Source organism: Bos indicus x Bos taurus, chromosome 29 (genome assembly GCF_003369695.1).
Source record: "Bos indicus x Bos taurus breed Angus x Brahman F1 hybrid chromosome 29, Bos_hybrid_MaternalHap_v2.0, whole genome shotgun sequence".
NCBI classification, from domain to species: domain Eukaryota; kingdom Metazoa; phylum Chordata; class Mammalia; order Artiodactyla; family Bovidae; genus Bos; species Bos indicus x Bos taurus.
In genome coordinates, this window is record NC_040104.1 from 10,483,172 (window position 1) to 10,504,140 (window position 20,969).

The following is a 20,969-nucleotide window of genomic DNA, read 5'->3' on the forward strand; positions in this document are numbered from 1 at the left end:
CCTTCCTCACCCAGATCTGCTTCAGTGGCCTGTCCGTGTTCTAAAGTCCTTTCAGCATCTGTGCGGCGAGGGTGGATGGAACCTGAGGCGTGGAGGGGCTGAGGGCCTGTGTTAAGTGGCAGAGCTGTGTCAAGAGCCCAACTCTGACCTCAACTCCAAGTCTGACCCACTGAACGAGCTCCTCTTTCCAGGCAGGGCAGTGCCCAGAAAAACAGGCTTTTAATGTCCCCTGCCTCAACACGAAAGTAACTGAAGTGTTTCTCAGGGTTGTTCAGGGCTGCCATCAGAATCACCTGCCCCATCGGCCTCTCTGGGGGTGGGATCCAGCTGACCTTGACACATACCTCCTCCTCCGGCCCCTCAGGTGGCCCAAGACAGAGCCAGGGTGCAGGGCTTTGTGCAGAGAAGCCCTGGTACCATGATACCCACAGCAGGCTTAAAGGAATAGACTTTATTAACCTAGCTTTCAAACACTAGAGGCTAAAATTCAGCTGAACTCTAACAATCTATTTACAGAGTGCTGTCCACAGACCAGGTGGGGTTGGGCCACTCTTCACCCATGACACAGAGGACGTTTATATACACCTGACCAAACCCTCAGTGACAGGATACCAGGCAGGAGGGCAGTAGGTCAACAGAGAGCTGGACAGACAGACACAGACAGAGGCCGAGATGGTCGAGCGGCCCGCGGGCTGGCTCAGCGCTTCTTCAGGCTGTAGGCCAGGCTGCCAGGGACCCTGGGGCCCTGCAGGGGTGGCGAGTTCCACACGGCGGAGCTAGTGCGCTTATGGTAGCGGGGCTTGCTCTTCTGAAAGATTTCCTCCAAGTCCAGTTGGAGGAGGCTTCCGAAGAGGTCCAGAAGGTCTGGGGGCTGGTAATACTGGCGGATGACGGCCTGGCTGAGCTGGGTGCCTGCAGGGGCACATGAAGGGCTGGCTCACTGCCCTGGGTTCCCCCTGAGCCTCCTCCCGTCTCCCTGCCATCCCACAGAACCCCTGTCAACCTCTCCGCCTCATCACTCCCCCACCTCCTGCCACATCAACTCTCCTCAGAGTCTTCCTCCACAAAACAGCGATAACCCCTCACTACCCGCTCCTGCAGCCCTGCTCTGGCAGCTCACGTGAGCCAGGTACTCGGCTGAGGTCACTGCATGACCGCCTCATTGTGAGACCACCACGGCCACCTTGGTGAGACCTGCCCAAAGGCACACAGCTGGTGGCCGGCAGAGCTGGGGTCTGAAGACAAGTCCAGCTCGAGTAGCCATGCTCGACGGCCTTGATCGGCTACTCGTGACATCAACACTGCAGCCCCTATCATGTACAGTGCAGGCTGGGGCTGCTGGAGGCTCAGAGCCTAGAGTGAGGCTGAGGAGGAACCCAGGGGGTCAGGGTGGCAGAATGCGTGCCCGGCGCTTGCCTGGTACCAGGCCTTCCTGCACTAACGTGCTTCGTCATCAGTAGCCCTTCTCAGCTGGGTGCTGTCAGCACCCCCATTCCAGATGGGAAAACTGAGAGTTCAAGTGGGCTGGTCAAGGTCAACCACAATTAGCCTGCCATCCCAGCCACACTGACTCCTGCCAGCTGCCACCTCCAGAATGACTTACTATTAAGGAGATGGAGTCAGATTCCAGTTACTGTGGGGTTCAGATGAGGTGAGACTCACAGGGCCTGTGGTCTGTAGAGGGCTGAGCTTCCGGGGCTCTGGGCCCTTCCTCCGGGGAGTGAGGCCCACCCCGCCCCCAGCTCAGCCAGCTCTGTGAGATGGGCACCCACTGGCCTCGCTCACTCCCACAGGCTTTGGACCCAGGCCTAAGGCACCTTCAAACTCACCCACACTCCCGTTTAGAGACGTGTAAACTTGGGGACCAATCCTGCTCAAGGGCCCCCATCTCCACTCCCAACTCCTGCCACCAGCTGGCCAGAACCCCTGCTCCAGCTCTTCATGCACGGCCAAAGCCCTGCTACCTCTGAGCTCTATTCCCATCCCAGGCAACATATTTGGGTCTATGTGGCCTGCTGGGTGGGGCTCCCAGGGGGAGGCCAGTCTGAGACGGAATACCCAGCACCACGCCTGCCAGCAGTCAGCCAGGATCTAACACATCTGCTGAGAACGGAGGCACCCACCACCGTAGATCTGGTCTACAGGTGAGCCCACTGGTCACAGGGCACCCACCCTTCCCAGGAGCGTCCAGAGGTCCGATGCAGAGTTGGCTCAAGACTCAAGCTGCCAGCCCATGAGCACAATGGGCTCCTGACACCCACAGCTGCTGAGCCCTCGGAGTCACAAGTGGGTACCTGCCCTCCTGGGGGGCTCCAGGCCCTGCTCACCTCGGGCCCAGCTGGGGATGGGCTTCCGGGGATGGGCCTCGTCATCGGTGGAGTCATCACTGTTTAGATCCATCCCGTAGTCATCCGCATTGATCTTGGGGGGGGCCCTGTGCCCCTGAGGGGTCATCTGATACGAGGTACAAGCTGGAGACTGGAAAAGATGAACATGGCTACTGGCTGCCCGCCCTGCATGCTGGCCTCTCCTGAAGCTGAGAAGCACCAGGCTCTGGCCACCTCCCCTCATTTCACAGGGAAAAGAAAGAAAAAGGTTCAGGGGTCGCTTTTTGATTGGGGGAAAAAAAAAACCATGCCACATACATGACTCTTGTGTCTTCCTTTTTCATGTAAAAGTGTGTTACAAACGTTCTTCCGGGTCAGTGTGTGTGTGTGTGTATGTGTCCTTTGAATGGCTGCAGGGCGCTGCACTGGGAGCGCCATGGTTTGTAATTTAACCACCCGGTTCAGCGACCGTCCAAGTTTTCAGCATCCTAAACTATATTGCAACGAAAACCTTTCCTCACACTATATCCGTCTGTAACAGCATTAACAGCCTAAATGCTTGTCGGGAAGGGCTGATTAAAGAAACTCTGGTACCAACTAAGTGGAACACAGCCACCAAAGGAAATTAATAAATGGTGAAACAGGCGTGTACAATACATTAAACAAGCACAAAAAGGAGGGGAAACAGGCGTGTACAACACATTAAACACGCAAAAAAAGGAGGGGAAACAGGCGTGTACAACACATTAAACAAGCAAAAAAAGGAGGGGAAACAGGCGTGTACAACACATTAAACACGAAAAAAAAGGAGGGGAAACAGGCGTGTACAACACATTAAACAAGCGAAAAAAGGAGGGGAAACAGGCGTGTACAACACATTAAACACGCAAAAAAAGGAGGGGAAACAGGCGTGTACAACACATTAAACACGAAAAAAAAGGAGGGGAAACAGGCGTGTACAACACATTAAACAAGCAAAAAAAGGAGGGGAAACAGGCGTGTACAACACATTAAACACGAAAAAAAAGGAGGGGAAACAGGCGTGTACAACACATTAAACAAGCAAAAAAAGGAGGGGAAACAGGCGTGTACAACACATTAAACACGAAAAAAAAGGAGGGGAAACAGGCGTGTACAACACATTAAACACGCAAAAAAAGGAGGGGAAACAGGCGTGTACAACACATTAAACACGAAAAAAAAGGAGGGGAAACAGGCGTGTACAACACATTAAACAAGCAAAAAAAGGAGGGGAAACAGGCGTGTACAACACATTAAACACGAAAAAAAAGGAGGGGAAACAGGCGTGTACATTAAACATGCAAAAAAAAGGAGGGGAAACAGGCGTGTACAACACATTAAACAAGCAAAAAAAGGAGGGGAAACAGGCGTGTACAATATATTAAACAAGCAAAAAAATAAGCAGGGAAACAGGCGTGTACAACACATTAAACACGCAAAAAAAGGAGGGGAAACAGGCGTGTACAATATATTAAACAAGCAAAAAAAAGGAGGTGAAACAGGCGTGTACAACACATTAAACATGCAAAAAAAAAAAAGCAGGGAAACAGGTTGTGTACAATATATTAAACAAGCAAAAAAAAGGAGGTGAAACAGGCGTGTACAATACATTAAACATGCAAAAAAAAAAGCAGGGAAACAGGTTGTGTACAATACATTAAACAAGCAAAAAAAAAAGGAGGTGAAACAGGTGTGTACAACACATTAAACAAGCACAAAAAAGGAGGGGAAACAGGCGTGTACAACACATTAAACATGCAAAAAAAAAAGCAGGGAAACAGGCGTGTACAATACATTAAACAAGCAAAAAAAAAAGGAGGTGAAACAGGTGTGTACAATACATTAAATAAGCAAAAAAAAGGAGGTGAAACAGGCGTGTACAACACATTAAACACGCAAAAAAAAAGGAGGAAAAGAAACAAATCAAGCTGCCAAAGGGTATGTGTTCTGGACTGAATGTTTGTATTCTTCTCCCACATTCCTATGATAAATCCTAATCCCCAGTGTGATGGTATCTGGAGGTGGGACCTTTGGGAGGCACAGCCCTCCTCAGTGGGTTCAGTTCCCTTAGAAAAGACCCCAGAGAGCGCCCTCTCCCCTCCAGCCATGTGAGGACACAGCAAGAAGACGGCCATCTGTGAACCAGAGGAGGCCCTCACCTGCCAGCGCCTTGACCCTGGACTTCCCAGTGCGTCTGCTGTTTAAGCCGCCCAGTCTAGGGTCATTTGTTGTAGCAGCATGAACAGACTGAGACGGTATGTACAGTCTGGGCCCATTTAAAAAACTATACATATGTGTGCATGAGAAAAAGTGTGTACAAAATATTTGTGAATATTTAAATATAGAAAGAAATACACCAGACTTAGACTTTTCCTTTGAGGGCACCTTTCTTTTGCTTTGTATTCTTTTATAAAGTTCAATTTCTTTTTTTTTTTTGAACTACTTTCTACTTTCAGAATAAAGAACAATACATATATCAAAAATAGTGGGGGGAGAAAAAAACACTTGGGCCAATTGTATCCTTCCTGTTTCTCATGAAGGAAAGTGAAGGTCGCTCAGTCGTGTTCAACTTTTTGCGACCCCATGGACTGTACAGTCCATGGAATTCTCCAGGCCAGAATACTGGAGTGGGTAGCCTTTCCCTTCTCCAGGGGATTTTCCCAACCCAGGGATCGAACCCAGGTCTCCCTCATTACAGGTGGATTCTTTACCAGTTGAGCCACAAGGGAAGCCCCCCTCTTTCTCATGGTCCTAATATACTCAGCCTGTGCCTCCAGCTCCTGGGAAGAGAATCATCAGAGACAGAGGGCCCTCTCCACCCTGACGCCCAGGGCTCACCTGCACGTCCACGGTCACATTCAGGCTATTGCTGGCAGCCGCGGCCTCCTTGGCCTTCTTCTCCTGTTCCTCCTGTAGCCGCTGCTCAGCCAGGCGCTGCTGCTCTTCCTGGGGCCCGGAGACAGCAGGAGGCAGGATGTCACAGACCAGGGGAGTGCACTCCCCTCCTCTGCGCCAACCCCAGCACAGCCAGGCGGGCACAGCAGCTCCTGCCCGAACCACTGGAGCCAGGCGGCCCCAGCCCAGAGCTCAGTGCAGAGCCCATGGGAGCCACACACCCAGCCCCCCGTTACCTTTCTCTTCTTCTCCTCCAGCTCCCGCTGCAGCCGCTCCTTCTGTAACCGCAAGGCCTTCTCTCTCTCCTGCAGCTCCCTGAGGATCAAGACAGAGCAGGTCAGGGCGGGAAGCCGAGCCCCTGTTCCGTCCCTGCCAGGGAAGCCAGGCCCCCTGGCCCACTGGAGGGGCGGGCACGCCAGCTGAGGGCCAGCAGCTACACTGGGGGCTGGCGTGCACACCCGACAGGGTGGGGGTGCTGGGCTTCGAGGCCACCAAGCTGGGCCCCCCTCCTCCACAGCCCTGCACCTCGCTCTTATCTGCCATATGATGGGAACTTAGCCCCTTTCCTCCAGAGTTGACGGGAGAGTGAAATGAGGTCTTCCGAGTCACTGCCACTCATCCTGACCGCAGGCCCACACCTGGGCCTGACGTGAAGCCGGGCGGGGCTGCTCACGGGCCACCTCCGTGTACTTGATTGGATGACCCTGAACAAGTCACGGAACCTCTCTGAACCTGTGTGCCCCTCTGGAGGTGGAGCTGCTGGTGTGCCGGCCACAGGTTTAAACAAGGAAATGGGTGGAAGGCGTGTAGCTGCCAACCATTACGACCACCAAACCATCGTCCGTCCCCTCGAAGCCCCTGGCGCTGCCCAGCACACATCCAATTCTAAAACCACACCAGCTACCACCCTCTGCTCCCTTCCCAGGCTTCTGTCTCTGACTCTGCCCACAGGTCAAAGGACACCTTTGTGCCAATCATCAAGCACGGGAGACAGCCCTGATGCAGTAAGCCCCCTGGCAGTGGACCCCCCACGCACGTGGACCCCCGACCAGGGGTACCCCACGTGGACACCTGATGTTTCCTAGGAAGTGGAGGCAGGGCCTGGGCTGAGGTCTGCCCGTGTGTTTACACAAGCACAGGCAGAGTTCTCTATGTCTACACACAGGCATAGGGCCCCATACAGCTCTGGGCCAACGGTGACTGGTTTATCCTCCCTGGCACCCCCAGGACCCAGCACAACCAGGCACAGGGACTGGCCTTGGATAAACAGCGGTGGAACTAAGTGTGGAAATCTTGCCTATCGCAGAGACCCCTGTCTCTGAAAGGGCTCATCCACCATGGTCCCCAATGGGGGTGGGGGGCAGCCAGGAAATGCTGATGGGGGGCAACCCAAGTCATCATCAGAACAGAGGAGCAGAGTGGTGGGCAAGAGCCAAGGACGCCAGAGGGCATCCTTCTTGGTGGGACGCTCCCACCCAAAGACCCTCAGCGACTGCTGAGAAATACTGGCTCATCCTGCAACCTCCCTGCCTCATGTCAGCTGAGAAAAAAACACACCAAAGGGCTCAGCTTATCCAGCTTGAGGCAGAATGAAGACAAAGTCCTGAGTGACTCTGCCCCGTACCCCTTGAATCTCCAGCAGCCAACACACCATGTTTGGGTGGTCTGCCTGGTTTGGAGCCAAGAGAAAAAAAGCCTCCCTGTTTTGCAAAGCATCAGTTTCTCAGTCATGTCTGACTCTCTGTGACCCCCATGGACTGCAGCCCACTAGGCTCCTCTGTCCACGGGGATTCTCCAGGCCAGAATACTGGAGTGGGTAGCCATTCCCTTTTCCAGGGGATCCTCCTGACCCAGGGATTGAACCCGGGTCTCCTGCACTGCAGGAAGATTCTTTCCCATCTGAGCCACCAGGGAAGGCTATAGGAAGAAGGGAAACCTTCTTTTCCAGACCCCCGAGTGAAGGTGGGAGCTGCCCCTGGGTCATGGCTACACCTGTGTCAACCACACGCACAGGAGGACAGTGTGGCCCCCGGGGGGCGGGCGGCCCGCCCGGCCGCTCACCTCTCGGCCTGCAGCCGCTCCTGCTCCCTCTTCCGCTCCTGCTCGCGCTGCTCCGCCAGCTGCCGCTCCTGCTCTCGCTGCTCCGCCAGCCTCCTGGCCTCGGCTGCCTTCCGCAGCCGCTCCTGCTCCTCCTCCCTCCTCTTCTGCAGCAGCTCCTGGTGCCGCCGCTCCTCTTCCTCCTGTCAACAGGGAGCGTGGTCAGGGCCCGCAGGCCAGCCTGGGCCGCAGGGGCCACAGAGCGTCCGGGGAGGAAGAGGGGCGTGAGCCCAGGACACCCCACCAAAGCCCCGTCCACAAGGAGCACCTGACCGGCCTGAGAGGCACCCCGCAACAACTTTTCCTGCTGCAGCATGTTTACAGACTGGAGCCAGACCCTGGACCTGGGGGACACCGGGCGGGTCACACGAGCCCTCTGGCCTGGTTTGTCCTCGTTGATAAAACATGGACAACAGTTATGCCCCCCCTCATGAGACTGCTGGGCTTATATACACGTCGCACTTAGAACAGTGGCTGGCGCTATGTAAACGCTTCGTGCGTTTCAGCCACTAGTCTTGCAACCCCCTAATGCCAGATTTGCATCCCCTAGAGTCACGAGCGACTGAACTGACTGACTGACTGACTGAGTCATAAGACTGAGGTCTCAGCAACAGGCAGGCCTGTAACTTATGTGCCGTGCTTAGTTGCTCAGCCGTGTCCGACTCTTTGTGTCCCCACGGACTGTAGTTCGCCAGGCTCCTCTGTCCTTGGGGATTCTCCAGGCACGAATACTGGAGTGGGTTGCTCCTGACCCAGGGATCAAACCCAGGTCTCCCACATTGCAGGTGGATTCTTTACCATCTGAGCCACCAGGGAAGCCCTGTAATCTTAATCCTAATCCTCACAATAACCCTATCAAGTAGATACCACTGTTACCTGAAGGAAATGAAGCACAGAGAGGTCAAGGAACCCACCCAAGGTCACACAGCTAACAGGGCAGAAATGAAATTGGAAGTTTGGCTCCCGAGGCCATGGACTTAGCCCTCAAACTGCTGCCTCTGCAGAAAACACAAGGCAGGTCGCCGTCACCATCCCCATCTCCACAGCCTCTGCTGTAGCGCCTTCCGAGCTCGAGGCGACAAGATCCACCAGGATCAACCTGGTGCAGCGGCGCATGCCCAGCGGTCCTCGGGGTCCTGCGGACTCCCCCACCTCTTCCCTGCGGCCGCGCCCAGCGTTCGCACCTGCTGTAGCCACTTGAGCCTCCGCGCCTCCTCCTCCTGCTTCCTGCGTGCCTCCACCTCCTCCATCTTCTTAGCTGCTGCCTTCTTTCTGGCCTTCTCCTCTGCCAGCCGCTCCTCCTTGGCCTGCGGAGCCCATGCCCAGATGCCCGTCAGAACAGCCCCCTCACTCAACCCTTTAGAGGGGGGCTCAGTACTCTGCGTGATGGATACTCCAAGTCCCCATGTATCTGGCTTGCTCTCACAGCCCCGGAGAGGGGGCAGCCAGGAGGCAGTCCTGCCAGGAGCGCAGGGCTGTGCTCGCTCCAGAGCAGACCTTCCACCCTCCACGTGGAACAGAATGCAGGGCCCATGACGGACAGGAAGATATGGGGCAGGAGACCAGTAAGGTCCCCATGGGTCCAGTCCACTGAGCTGCCGCCCACAGCCCAGGTCCGCACCTTCTCTGTCTTCTCGTCGATCTGAGCAAACTTCTGCTCGATCTGCTTCTTCTTCTCCTCCTTCATCTGCTCCACCCGCTCCCGGGCCTGTAGCACCTTGCGGAGGCGCTCCTCGCGCTTCCTGTGGGCACACAGGCTGGTCACGGGGGCCCAGCGAGGCTGGGTGGGCTGCAGGGCATGGGGGCACTTACAGCTTCACCTCCTCCAGCCGCCGGCGCTTGTCCTCCTCCACCTTCTGCCTGCGGAGCTGCTCGGCCTCCTCCTTCCGCCGCAGGTTCTCCAGGCGCTGCCGCTCCTTCTCCTAGGGTGGGGGGTAGGGAGTGAGCGAGCACAGCCTGGTGCTGGGCCAGGATGACCCCCAGACGTTGCCCTGGGACCCCCACAGCAACCCCCCCTCCCAACCCTGCCAGACAGGCAGCAGCACCAGACTGCTTCTGAGAGTCAAAGTCACCCCAAACGGGCCTCCATTCCCACCCAGATGGAGGCCTGGGGCTTCGGTCTCTCTCCTGGGGGAATCCAAAGGCCTCCCAGGGGCCTGAGACACGCGTGCCCTCACCTGGGCCTGGTCAAGTCCTGGGCAACACAAAAGTCAGGCTCAACATTGGATGTATGTTCTGAGTCTAGATACGCAAAAAGTATATTTGAAAATAGAATGAAGAACGGGATTGGGAAGGGACAGAAAGGCAGTTTTTAAAGTTCCTGTTAATGTTCTATTTAAGGGGGTGGGTGGGTGAAACTCAAAGTCGTTCAGTCCTGTCCGACTCTTTGCGACCCCATGGACTATACAGTCCATGGAATTCTCCAAGCCAGAATACTAGAGTGGGTAGCCGTTCTCTTCTCTAGAGGATCTTCCCAACCCAGGGATTGAACCCAGGTCTCCCGCATTGCAAGTGGATTCTTTACCAGCTGAGCCACAAGGGAAGCCCCTGGGTGGGTACGTGTATTAATTTTTTATTATATGTGTAATAACTTTATGACCGTACACACATAGTTTTGTGTGTATTAACTATTTCCTAACAGTCGAAAAAAAAAAGAAGATAATACTGCCATATGCTAACAGAGGTTTACTACAGGCTGCAGAGGTAGATGAGAGATGCCATGTTTTCTCTGTACTTTTCACACTTCTTATGATATGGCTACATAATAATTTCAAAACCAACTTTTTAAAAGTATTAGTTGTTTCAGGGCTTCCCTGGCGGTTCAGTGATGAAGAATCTGCCTGTCAGTGCAGGGGACATGGGTTCAATCCCTGCACTATCACACCTGAAACTTTGAGAACTAAAGCCACAGGCCCCCTGCCAGATCCCAGCCTGACCGCTGACTGGTGCACCTGGACAGGTCCAAACAGCACTGTGAAGGCTTGGAAATCTGAACTGACGCTGGAACCAAAGGCCACAGAAAGCAGGCTGGAACCACAGCCGGGACCAGCGGATTGCCACTAAAGTAAACAATAACATTCTCCATAAGATTTAAACAAGACCCAGTCTTCTAACATAGGGCTTCCCTGGTGGCTCAGACAGTAAAGAATCTGCCTGCAATGTGGGAGACCCAGGTTTGATCCCTGGGTCAGGAAGATCCCCTGGAGAAGGGAATGGCAGCCCACTCCAGTATTCTTGCCTGGAGAATTCCATGGACAGAGAAGCCTGGCAGGCTACAGCCCATGGGGTTGGAAAGAGTTGGATATGACTGAGCAACTTTAACTCACTCCTAACATCATATTCAAAATGTCCAGGATGCAATCCCAAATTACTCAGCATAAAAGAACCAGGGAAATCTTAACTCCCATGGGAAAAGACAATCAACAGACACCAATGCCAAGATGACATGTTGGAATTACCTGACAAAGACTTTAACGCAGCTATGACAAAAATGCTTTAATAAGTCATCAGAGGATTCTTAAGAAACTGGAAAAATAGAAACTCTCAGCAAGTAAAAGATCTAAAGAAGAATCAAATGGAAATTTTGGAACTAAAAATACAGTAACTGAAAAAAAAATTCAGTGGATGGACCCAACAGCAGAATGGAGAAAACCTGAAGATAAATCAATAAAATGGATCCAGTCTAAGCACAGAAAGAAAAGATATTGAAGAAAACTTAACAGAGCCTGAAGGAACTGTGGGATGACAACAAAAGGTTTATGAAATGCTGGGGAGAAAAAAAAAAAAAAGCGAACCTTGAAGAAATAATGGCTGATAATGCCCAGAGCTGCTGAAAGATATAAATCTACAGATTAAAGTGAAGTGAAGTCGCTCAGTCGTGTCCGACTCTTTTCGACCCCATGGACTGTAGCCCACCAGGCTCCTCAGTCCATGAAATTTTCCAGGCAAGAGTACTGGAGTAGGTTCTCATTTCCTTCTCCAGGGGATCTTCCCAACCCAGGGATCAAACCTGGGTCTCCTGCACTGCAGGCAGATGCTTTACCGTCTGAACCACCAGGGAAGCTGAGGTCATCAAAACTTAAACAGGATAAACCCAAGGAAACACATACCCAGCCAGAAAAGAATCAAACTGCTAATAACTTAATAATACAGGGCTTCCCTGATGACTGAGTGGTAAAGAATCCACCTGCCAATATAGGAGACATGGGTTTGATCCCTGGGCTGGGAGGATCCCGAGTGCTGTGGATCAGATAAGCCCACACGCCACAACTACTGAGCCTGTGCTCCAGAGCCCGGAACCCCGTAACTACTGAGCCCACGTGCCACAACTGCTGAGGCCCACGTGCCTAGAGCCCATGCTCCACAATTAGAGAAGCCATGGCAATGAGAAGCCCGCGCGCCACAACTAGAGAGGAGCCCCCACCTGCCACAGGAGAAAAGCCTGCATGCCGCAACGAAGATCCAGCATAGCTTGAAAAAACAAAACAAACAAACAAAAAACCCACTTAATACAAAGGGAAAAAATCTGAAAAGCAAGCACCGGAAAAAAAGACACATTATCTAACAGGGAGCAATCATTTGACTGACATCAGAAAGTGTGGAGGCCAGACAGAAATGGCACATTTTAAGATTGCTAAAAGGAAAGAACTGTTACTTGAGAATTCCACTTATTCAGTGACAATATCCTTCATAAATGAACTTTCTCAAAGGAAAACTAGAGAATTTGCTGCCAGCAGACTTGTTCTCAAAAAATTGCTAAAGTGTGTTTTCCAGATGGAAGAGAAATGATAGCAGAAGAAAACATCAAAAATGCAGAACAGAAATGATTAACATCTGGGTAAATATCAACAGACTTCCTTTCCTCTCAAGTTTCTTTAAAATGTTTGACAGTTGAAAGCAAAAATTATTCTGCCAGGGCTGTCGATGTATGGAGATGAAACACGTAAGACAAGGTTCACACACAGCGGGGAGTCAAGGCGCCTACAGGTAACTGATAAGATACAGATGCTAAAGCGATTGTGAAAGTTAAGTATGTAATGGCTCAGAACAAACACCAAAAAACACTCAAAATGATACAGTCCAAATCGTGGAAGACAAATTAAAATGGAATACTAAAAAATGTTCAAGGGACCCCCAAAAGAAGGCAAGAAAGGGAAACAGAAGGAAAAAAATAACGTAACAGCCGACAATAATAAAACAGTAGACTTAAATCCTTAAATCCAAACATACAACAAAATAAATCAAAGACACTGTTAGATTTTAAAAAGAAAAGACAAAACAAAACCACCATGACTCAACTATATGCTGTCTACCAGAAAGTGACTTCAAATATAATGGCTGAGATGCCAATCTCAAGAGGTATCGCCTGTCATGATTCCCCTCGTGACTCTCAAAAAGCCAGAACTATAGTGATGGAGAACATGGGTTGTGGGTGGGGGAGAGAGTTTTGGGGGGTGGAATGGAACTGCTCTGCACCCCAATTGTGGCAGGGGGTTACATAACCTATACTTTCACAAAGTATAGATTTTACCGTATGATCATTTTTAACATAAATTTTACTGTAAAGTTTTTTTTAGAAGATGGAAAGAGAAATGGAAACAGAGATGACCCTGAGCCTAGGAGCCAGGCTGGAGGAGGACGCTGGCCTTCAGGAGGCCCCCCAGGGAAGGAGCGGATGGCCTTTTGCTCTCCAACCACCCAGACCCAGAGGAACCCAGCGAGAGGCCACCCGCCTGCTGGCCTGTGAGGAAGCAGCGGGGAAACAAAGGCCACTCGGCACCCAGAGCGCCCACCCTCGCTTCCTGCCCCACCCTCCCCATGCGCCAGACTCCCGCTCCCAGCAGGGCTCAGAAAAACAGGCTCTTGTCCTGAAGTTCAGGTGTTAGGGTTTCCAGTCCAGGTCACAGAATTTATCCTGTTGCACTGTGAATCTCACAGAAGGAAAACAAGAGTTACTTATGCCATAGAACCCGTGCTTCCTCTCTGCCCCAACCCTGAGAGGTGGGCTGCTCCCCAGCGGCCCCCGTCAAGGCCAGGGCAGAGAGCAGGAAGAATCCAAAAGCTTGCATAGCCCCTTCCGCCTCCAGGGGCCTCAACTGAGCAGCGTCTCTGCCGTTCATCAGACTACCACTCCGTGCCGAGCCCTGTGCTGACACACAGTACTCTCTGGTTCACTGGGTCTGCACGAATGGACCACTGTCTCCACACTTCATAGCCAAGGAAATGCAGACCCAAAGGTTAGGAAACCAGTCCAAGGCCACAGAGACCTGTGTAGGTCCCTTGGTCTCTTTGAGGACTGTCCTACCCACCAGATGCCCCGTGCAGAGACCTGGGCTCCCCACAGCTGGGAAGGGCAGCTTCCTGGATCCCTTGGTCATCCCCACAGGCCCTGTGACGCTCCAAGCAGTCTGGGTGGGGTACAGGTAGTTCCTTGTAGGAGGAACAAGCCCAGGGCTGGTTCACTGCTGTGGGCACAGATGCCCAGCAGGGCCCTGGCACAAAAACAGGTGCATAAGGACCACACAGCTGGTCCCGGGCATACTGGATGGCATGCCGTGGCCCTGTCCACTCAGATGGGACCAGCCTTCTTGCAGGAGAGGCACAAGTTCAGGGCCTGCCTGTCCAGCTGTGGGGAAGCCCCTTGACTGCCAAGCTGAGGCCCTAAGACCCTCGGCTGGAGGCAGAAAGCCCTCCTGGTAGGAGACCCTTTAAAGCTCCAGTGGACACTAAAGGACTGCGGGGACTGTAGCTCTGCAGCTGTGCAGGAGACCCCGGGAGCCAGGACCGTGGCCCAAGCCAGTCCCAGTGCCCTACGGCTCCCTGCACACGGCCGGTAGTCCAGCCTGGCTCTGGGACATCTGAGAAGAGAACAGCTCCTGTGGCTTTCTTTCTGAAGGGATGACACTGACCGTTCCAGAAAGTGTCACCCGGCGGACCCGGCCCTCCTTTCCCCGCACTGCCCTGCCCCTCAAGGCAGCAGCTTAGGTCTGCGACCCAGTAAATCTCGGTGGCCTGGGATCAGAGAAGCCTTGTCTGTTCTCTTCACAGCCCCAGACCCTGAGGATGAGCCCAGCAACAGGGAAAAGGGAGGGAGGGAGGCCGGAAGGAGGTGGCCGGCGGGGTGGGGGGACACTGCAAGATGCGGCCCCGGGGACAGGTTGCAGGCCACACCCCCTCTGCTGCCTGCTGCCTCAGGGAGGCTCTGAGACTCCTCCTCCCAGCCTGCCAGCACCTTGGCTTCACCTCCCTCCTTTGGCCCCCCCTTAACGCTCCCACCAATGATGTTAGTGCCTCTACAGGTGCTGTCAGTTTCAGAGACGGGGCCACAGCGGATAAGTGCTGCGTGGAGCTAGGTTACGAAGAAGGGGAAGGCCTTACTTACAACAAAGCTGCTCTGTGGAGGAGAGGAGACAGGGAAAAAGCCAAGAGTTAATGCCAGGTTGGGGGAGACCTAGAAGGCAGACCACCCTCCTGGTGATGCCAGCAAGTCTGCTTGGGGCCTGCCCACCTCTCACCAGCGTCTCCGTCACCTCCTCTGGCATCACCCAGCCCTCATCCCCAGCAAATCAGTGTCCACATGTGTCCTTCACTTTAACTACTCAGGCCACCGGGAGGGAATGGTGTGTGTGTGGGGATGGACAGTCATGGTGGTGGCCGGCCAGGCCAGTTCTGTAACTTCCCGGCCCAGGACCCAGGGCCTGGGAGGCCACCCGGAGCCGGCCAAGCCTTGAGGTGGCCAGGCGGAGCCCAAGGGGATGGGACAGTCCCCAGAGGCTAGAGCTGGCCCCTGACTGGTGGGCCAGGCCACAGCCTGCCTTGGCCCAGACCCTGGCAGCTCCTCACCTTGGGGTCCACACGCAGAGGAGTGTTGCGCTTGATGAAGGATTTCATGATGTTGCCATGGGGGGTCGAGGTCGGGGTCATGAGCATCTGGTTCCTCTGCACGGTGTGCAGGAAGGTCCGGAGGGGCCTCACCACCTGCAGACGGGACCAGAGTCAGGCCCCGGGGGCAGGACAGACAGACCAGGGTTAGACCCCAGGGGGCGGGACAGACAGACCACAGACAGACAGACCAGAGTCAGACCCCGGGGGCAGGACAGACAGACCAGGGTCAGACCCTGGGGGCAGGACAGACAGACCAGGGTCAGACCCCAGGGGGCAGGACAGACAGACAGACCAGGGTCAGACCCTGGGGGCAGGACAGACAGACCAGGGTCAGACCCCAGGGGGCCGGACAGACAGACCAGGGTCAGACCCCAGGGGGCGGGACAGACAGACCAGGGTCAGACCCCAGGGGGCGGGACAGACAGATCAGGGTCAGACCCCAGGGGGTGGGACAGACAGACCAGGGTCAGACTCCAGGGGGCGGGACAGACAGACCACAGACAGACAGACCAGGGTCAGACCCCAGGGGGCCGGACAGACAGACCAGGGTCAGACCCCAGGGGGTGGGACAGACAGACCAGGGTCAGACCCCAGGGGGCCGGACAGACAGACCAGGGTCAGACCCCAGGGGGTGGGACAGACAGACCAGGGTCAGACCCCAGGGGGCGGGACAGACAGACCAGGGTCAGACTCCTGGGGGCGGGACAGACAGACCACAGACAGACAGACCAGGGTCAGACCCCAGGGGGTGGGACAGACAGACCAGGGTCAGACCCCAGGGGGCGGGACAGACAGACCAGGGTCAGACCCCAGGGGGCGGGACAGACAGATCAGGGTCAGACCCCAGGGGGCGGGACAGACAGACCAGGGTCAGACTCCAGGGGGCGGGACAGACAGACCACAGACAGACAGACCAGGGTCAGACCCCAGGGGGCCAGACAGACAGACCAGGGTCAGACCCCAGGGGGTGGGACAGACAGACCAGGGTCAGACCCCAGGGGGCCGGACAGACAGACCAGGGTCAGACTCCAGGGGGTGGGACAGACAGACCAGGGTCAGACCCCAGGGGGCCGGACAGACAGACCAGGGTCAGACCCCAGGGGGTGGGACAGACAGACCAGGGTCAGACCCCAGGGGGCGGGACAGACAGACCAGGGTCAGACTCCAAGGGGCGGGACAGACAGACCACAGACAGACAGACCAGGGTCAGACCCCGGGGCAGGACAGACAGACCAGGGTCAGACCCCAGGGGGCGGGACAGACAGATCAGGGTCAGACCCCAGGAGGCGGGACAGACAGACCAGGAACAGACCCCAGGGGGCGGGACAGACAGACCAGAGTCAGACCCTGGGGGCGGGACAGACAGACCAAGGTCAAACCCCGGGGCGGGGCAGGGGCGCAGAGGGAGGACAGACATGCACTCACCTTGCTGGCAGGACAGGGCGGGGAGGGGGTCTTGCTCCTGGGGGGCTGCAGCTCCTCATCCTCCAGCTGCTGCTCTTCGTCCAGCTCATTCACTGCCTGCTTGTAGCTGCGCTTCCTCCTGCCGAGGCATGGAGGCAGCAGTGTCAGGGGGCCGGCCCTGGTGTCCTCCCCAGCGCCCCCGCCACGCCCCAGAAAAGGTGCCTCCCAGTGAACAGAACTGGGCCCAGCCCCCAAGACTCCAGCCTGAAAGGTACCGCAGAGGTGAGTCTCCCTGACTGACCCTCTGCTGCCTGGTCAGAGGAGGGGAAATGAACCAGTCTGAGGTCATGTGGCCAGGAAGATGGGGTCTGGGATTCCGTCGCCCACCCCCAGGCCAGGCTCACCCCGCAGCACGAAGCTGTCTCCTTTATTAAGTGAGAGCACCAGGCCCCACCTCTGCCGAGAGGAAACGCAGGTGCCCACCCTCCCCAGCCAAGGACTCAGGGTTCATGCCCCTCTGGGTCCCTCTGAATGGTGGCCGGCATGCCCCTTCCCGGATGCAAACCTGACACTCTGGGGTGGCTCCTTCGGGCCATCTGCCTGGTCAGTCTCGGCCTCTGTGGAGAGAGCAGGTTCAGGGGGATGGCAGGGAGGGTGGGGAGGGGTCCAGGGAAGGGGCCCACAGGCAGCAGCCCTGGCAGGGGCAAAGCTCTCTTCCCAGCATATCTCGGAGTGGCCAGGGGCAGGAGCATCCGCCTTAGCACCGTCTGGTCCTGACATATCTTGGGACGTGCAGAGCCAGCATGCTGCCCCCAGTCCACAGAGCCCTTGTCCCCAGGCCTGGCCTCCGGGGTGAAAACGGTGAGACAGTCCCATCGAGGTGGCCCCAAGCATGTCCCACCTGCCTTTAATACTGAGAGCCCAGTTGTCCCCTCTCCCCAGCCTAACACTAACATGGGGTGACTTTCATGGGAAGAATTGGAAGCTGCTAGCTCTAACAGGCCCCTGGGCTGGCTTCAAAACCTGACCTCTCCGGCCCTTTCCGCTGGGGGTGGCACAGGGGTGGGAGTGGGGTGCTCCCGAGCAGGGTCAACATGTGGGGTGCGAGTCAGGTTTTGTTTCCCTGGCAAGAGAAGGGGCCGATCCCTCCCTTGGTTCTTCAACACTATTACAGTTTTACATTTCTATTTTTTGGGGGCGGCCACACCATGTGGCATGCAGGATCTTGGTTCCCCAGCCAGGGATTGAACCCATGCCCCCTGCAGTAGAAGTGTGGTGTCTTAGCCACTGGACTGTCAGGGAAGTCCCTCACAACACTCTCTACTCCAAAGGGTTCTGGCAGCGACCCCTGAGGTCTGTGGGGCTGGCGTGGCTGTTGTCCCTAACCCAGTCATGAAGCCAGGGAGCCACGTTCAAGCCCCCTCAGTTACTGCACTTTGAACCAGGGGAGCTGCGGGCGGGGCTCCAGAGCCCTCAGCGCTCCTGCCCTTTCAGCCGGGAGACCCAGAGGTGAGAAGTGAGCCAGCGGCAGACAAAACACAAGGCCATGTGCTCACACCCAGCACCCAGCCCTCCCTGTTCCCCACCCTGGAGGGAGGCTCGAGGCTTTGACCTGGCATGTTCACAGTTACTGCCCTACTTCAGGTCCCCCCACCCCAGCTTCCTGGACCAACTGGCCACGGCCACCCAATTGCACCCAGCAGCAGCTTCAGCCAAAAGGTGGGAGATGAAACATGTAGACTCAAGGAGATTTCTGCACCCCAGGTCTCATGTACCCTCAGCCTGTCAGCCCAGAAACCCAGCCTTGCCCCTCTTTGGAGAGAAAGCCAGGCAGAGGCTACCAAGGCCTGCACAGCCCTGAGCGTCCCTCACCAGCAGGTCAGGAGACTCACCCTGCCACCCTTCACACTCACCCTGGCTGCTGGCTGCAGGCTGTGAGCTGGGTGGGCTAAGGGTGATGTTGGTGGTGCTGCGGAGCTGCAAGACCCCGCCATTGTTCTTGGGGACCTAAGGGAAGAACCAAGGCTTCAGGAGTCTGCCCCTGGGACTCGGAGACCTCGAGCCCACCCCTCCCTGGCCTGCCCACTTACCTCTGGCTCGGCTGCCTCCTTAGGCTCAGCTTCCTTGCTGGGTTCCTCCTCTTTTGGGCTGGAAGCAGAGCAGGGGGCACTGTGGGACCCACCATGCCCAAGCCTCCCCATGGGAGCCCCTCTCCCCTGCCCTGGGGGAGCGAGCCAGGAGGGGTCCATCAGATGCCCCAGACTGGACTACAGCCCCACAGCCTCAGGCGGGCAGGGCAGCCAGAGCCACATGCTGGATGCTTTAAGTCTGCGGCCTGGGCAGACGAGGGGTGTTAGCTTCTGAGTCTGGCTTCACTTAGATCCCATCGGGGCCTGGGTTCTGGATGTCAGCCCTTTCCCAGCTCCCTGTCAACCCGCTTGGCCAGAATGAGCCACGTCTCATTGAGGCCTCTCCTCCATTCACCATGGGACCGGCAAAGCCAGTGGGTCTGCCCATCCCCAGCACCAACCCTCTGCTCCAGAGCATGGGCCGCGGGGGTTGGAGGGCTGCGGTAGTTTCAGGGATGGCAGGACGTGGCCTCCTGGAAAAGGGGCGCTGGCCCCAAGCGCTGCCGGGGTATAAATGGAGCAGCTCCGATCCCCACGCCGCACACTCCAGGAGGAAGTGACTCCTCATGACTGTGCTGGCTCACCCTCAGGGCTTTGGATTTGACAACCTATGGAGCCCTGGCCCCAGGGTAAGGCTTGGAGGGGCCAGGGCTGACAAGGGATGTTGACAAGCAATGTGGGAAGACCTGGCACCGGTGGGGCACTTCCTGGTAAAACTGGGGCAGGGGCAGGGGGCAGTGGTGGGCCGCTCAGGAGTGGTTCCCAAGGAAAGGGAAGGCTCAGGCACAGGAAACGCCTTCACCCGGGGGGCTCACCTGGAAAGGGCCCGCAGTGTGTGCGCCGGGCCAGCCCCGGGAAGGTCCCCAAGCCCCAGAACTCAACTCACCTGACTTTCTGGGGCACCTCAACATTCAGGAGCCTCTCCAGGTAACTGTGGCCTGATGGGAAAGCAAAGGGACAAAAAGACGCCCTCAGAACCGGCCTGGTCTGTCCAAGAAGTCCAGGGCAGCCAGGCTCTGCTGGGGGCTCGCTGCGTCTCTCTGCAGCAGACACCATCACCTGCTGACCCATCCCCTTCACTCGACTCAGACCCCCTCACCCCACAGACCCCTTCCTTCACTCGTCACAGGCCCCCTTACCCCGAAGACCCTCCCTTCACTAGTCATAGACCCCTCCCATCACTAGTCACAGACCCCCTCCACCTGCAGACCCCTCCCTTCACTAGTCACAGACCTCATTCACCGGCAGACCCCTCCCTTCACTAGTTACAGACCCCTTCACCCCACAGACCCCTCCCATCACTAGTCACAAACCCCTTCCACCTGCAGACCCCTCTCTTCACTAGTCACAGACCTCATTCACCGGCAGACCCCTCCCTTCACTAGTCAGACCCCTCCCTTCACTAGTCACAGACCCCCTCCACCCCACAGACCCCTCCCTTCACTAGTTACAGACCCCCTCACTCCACAGACCCCTCTCTTCACCCCACAGACCCCTGTCTTCACTAGTCACAGACCCCCTCGCCCCACAGACCCCTCCCTTCACTAGTCACAGACCCCCTCACCCCACAGACCCCTCTCTTCACTCCACAGACCCCTGTCTTGACTAGTCACAGACCCCCTCACCCCACAGACCCCTCCCTTCACTAGTCAGAGACCCCCTCACCCCACAGACCCCTCTGTTCACCCCATAGACCCCTCTCTTCACCCCACAGACCCCTGTCTTCACTAGCCACAGACCCCCTCACCCCACAGACCCCTCCAATCACCCCACAGATCCCTCCCTTCACTAGTCACAGATCCCTTTACCCCACAGACCCCTCCCTTCACTAGTCACAGACCCCTTCACCTGCAGACTCCTCCCTTCACTAGTCAGACCCCTCCCTTCACTAGTCACAGACCCCTCCCTTCACTAGTCACAGACCCCCTCCACCCCACAGACCCCTCCCTTCTACTAGTCATAGACCCCTCCACCCCACAGACCCCCTCCACCCCACAGACCCCTCCCTTCACTAGTCATAGACCCCCTCCACCTGCAGACCCCTCACTTAACTAGTCAGAACCCTCCCATCACTAGTCACAGACCCCCTCCACCTGAGACCCCTCCCTTCACTAGTCACAGACCCTTCCACCTGCAGACCCCTTCCATCACTAGTCACAGACCCCCTCACCCCACAGACCCCTCTCTTCACCCCACAGACCCCTGTCTTCAC

General features: G+C 56.0%; 1 protein-coding gene across 5 annotated transcripts in view; it reads right to left on the reverse strand.

The window, feature by feature from the left end:
* Positions 1 to 436: 436 nt before the first annotated feature.
* The window catches only part of INCENP (inner centromere protein), a 48,615-nt gene continuing 28,082 nt past the window's right edge, over positions 437 to 20,969 (reverse strand). For 2 of the 5 annotated variants that reach the window (XM_027531820.1, XM_027531819.1), the window contains exons 5-19: positions 19,644 to 19,695; positions 18,719 to 18,797; positions 18,542 to 18,635; positions 17,194 to 17,245; positions 16,650 to 16,767; positions 15,183 to 15,317; positions 14,722 to 14,733; positions 9,153 to 9,262; positions 8,962 to 9,082; positions 8,525 to 8,647; positions 7,305 to 7,483; positions 5,480 to 5,558; positions 5,187 to 5,294; positions 2,328 to 2,478; positions 437 to 912 (exon numbers count right to left, since the gene is read on the reverse strand). In XM_027531820.1, the coding sequence (XP_027387621.1) occupies positions 698 to 912; positions 2,328 to 2,478; positions 5,187 to 5,294; positions 5,480 to 5,558; positions 7,305 to 7,483; positions 8,525 to 8,647; positions 8,962 to 9,082; positions 9,153 to 9,262; positions 14,722 to 14,733; positions 15,183 to 15,317; positions 16,650 to 16,767; positions 17,194 to 17,245; positions 18,542 to 18,635; positions 18,719 to 18,797; positions 19,644 to 19,695 (1,628 nt within the window). In that variant the 3' untranslated portion in view covers positions 437 to 697. The remainder of the gene's footprint in view (positions 913 to 2,327; positions 2,479 to 5,186; positions 5,295 to 5,479; positions 5,559 to 7,304; positions 7,484 to 8,524; positions 8,648 to 8,961; positions 9,083 to 9,152; positions 9,263 to 14,721; positions 14,734 to 15,182; positions 15,318 to 16,649; positions 16,768 to 17,193; positions 17,246 to 18,541; positions 18,636 to 18,718; positions 18,798 to 19,643; positions 19,696 to 20,969) is intronic. The other 3 variants (XM_027531823.1, XM_027531824.1, XM_027531821.1) reach the window with 3 other exon arrangements.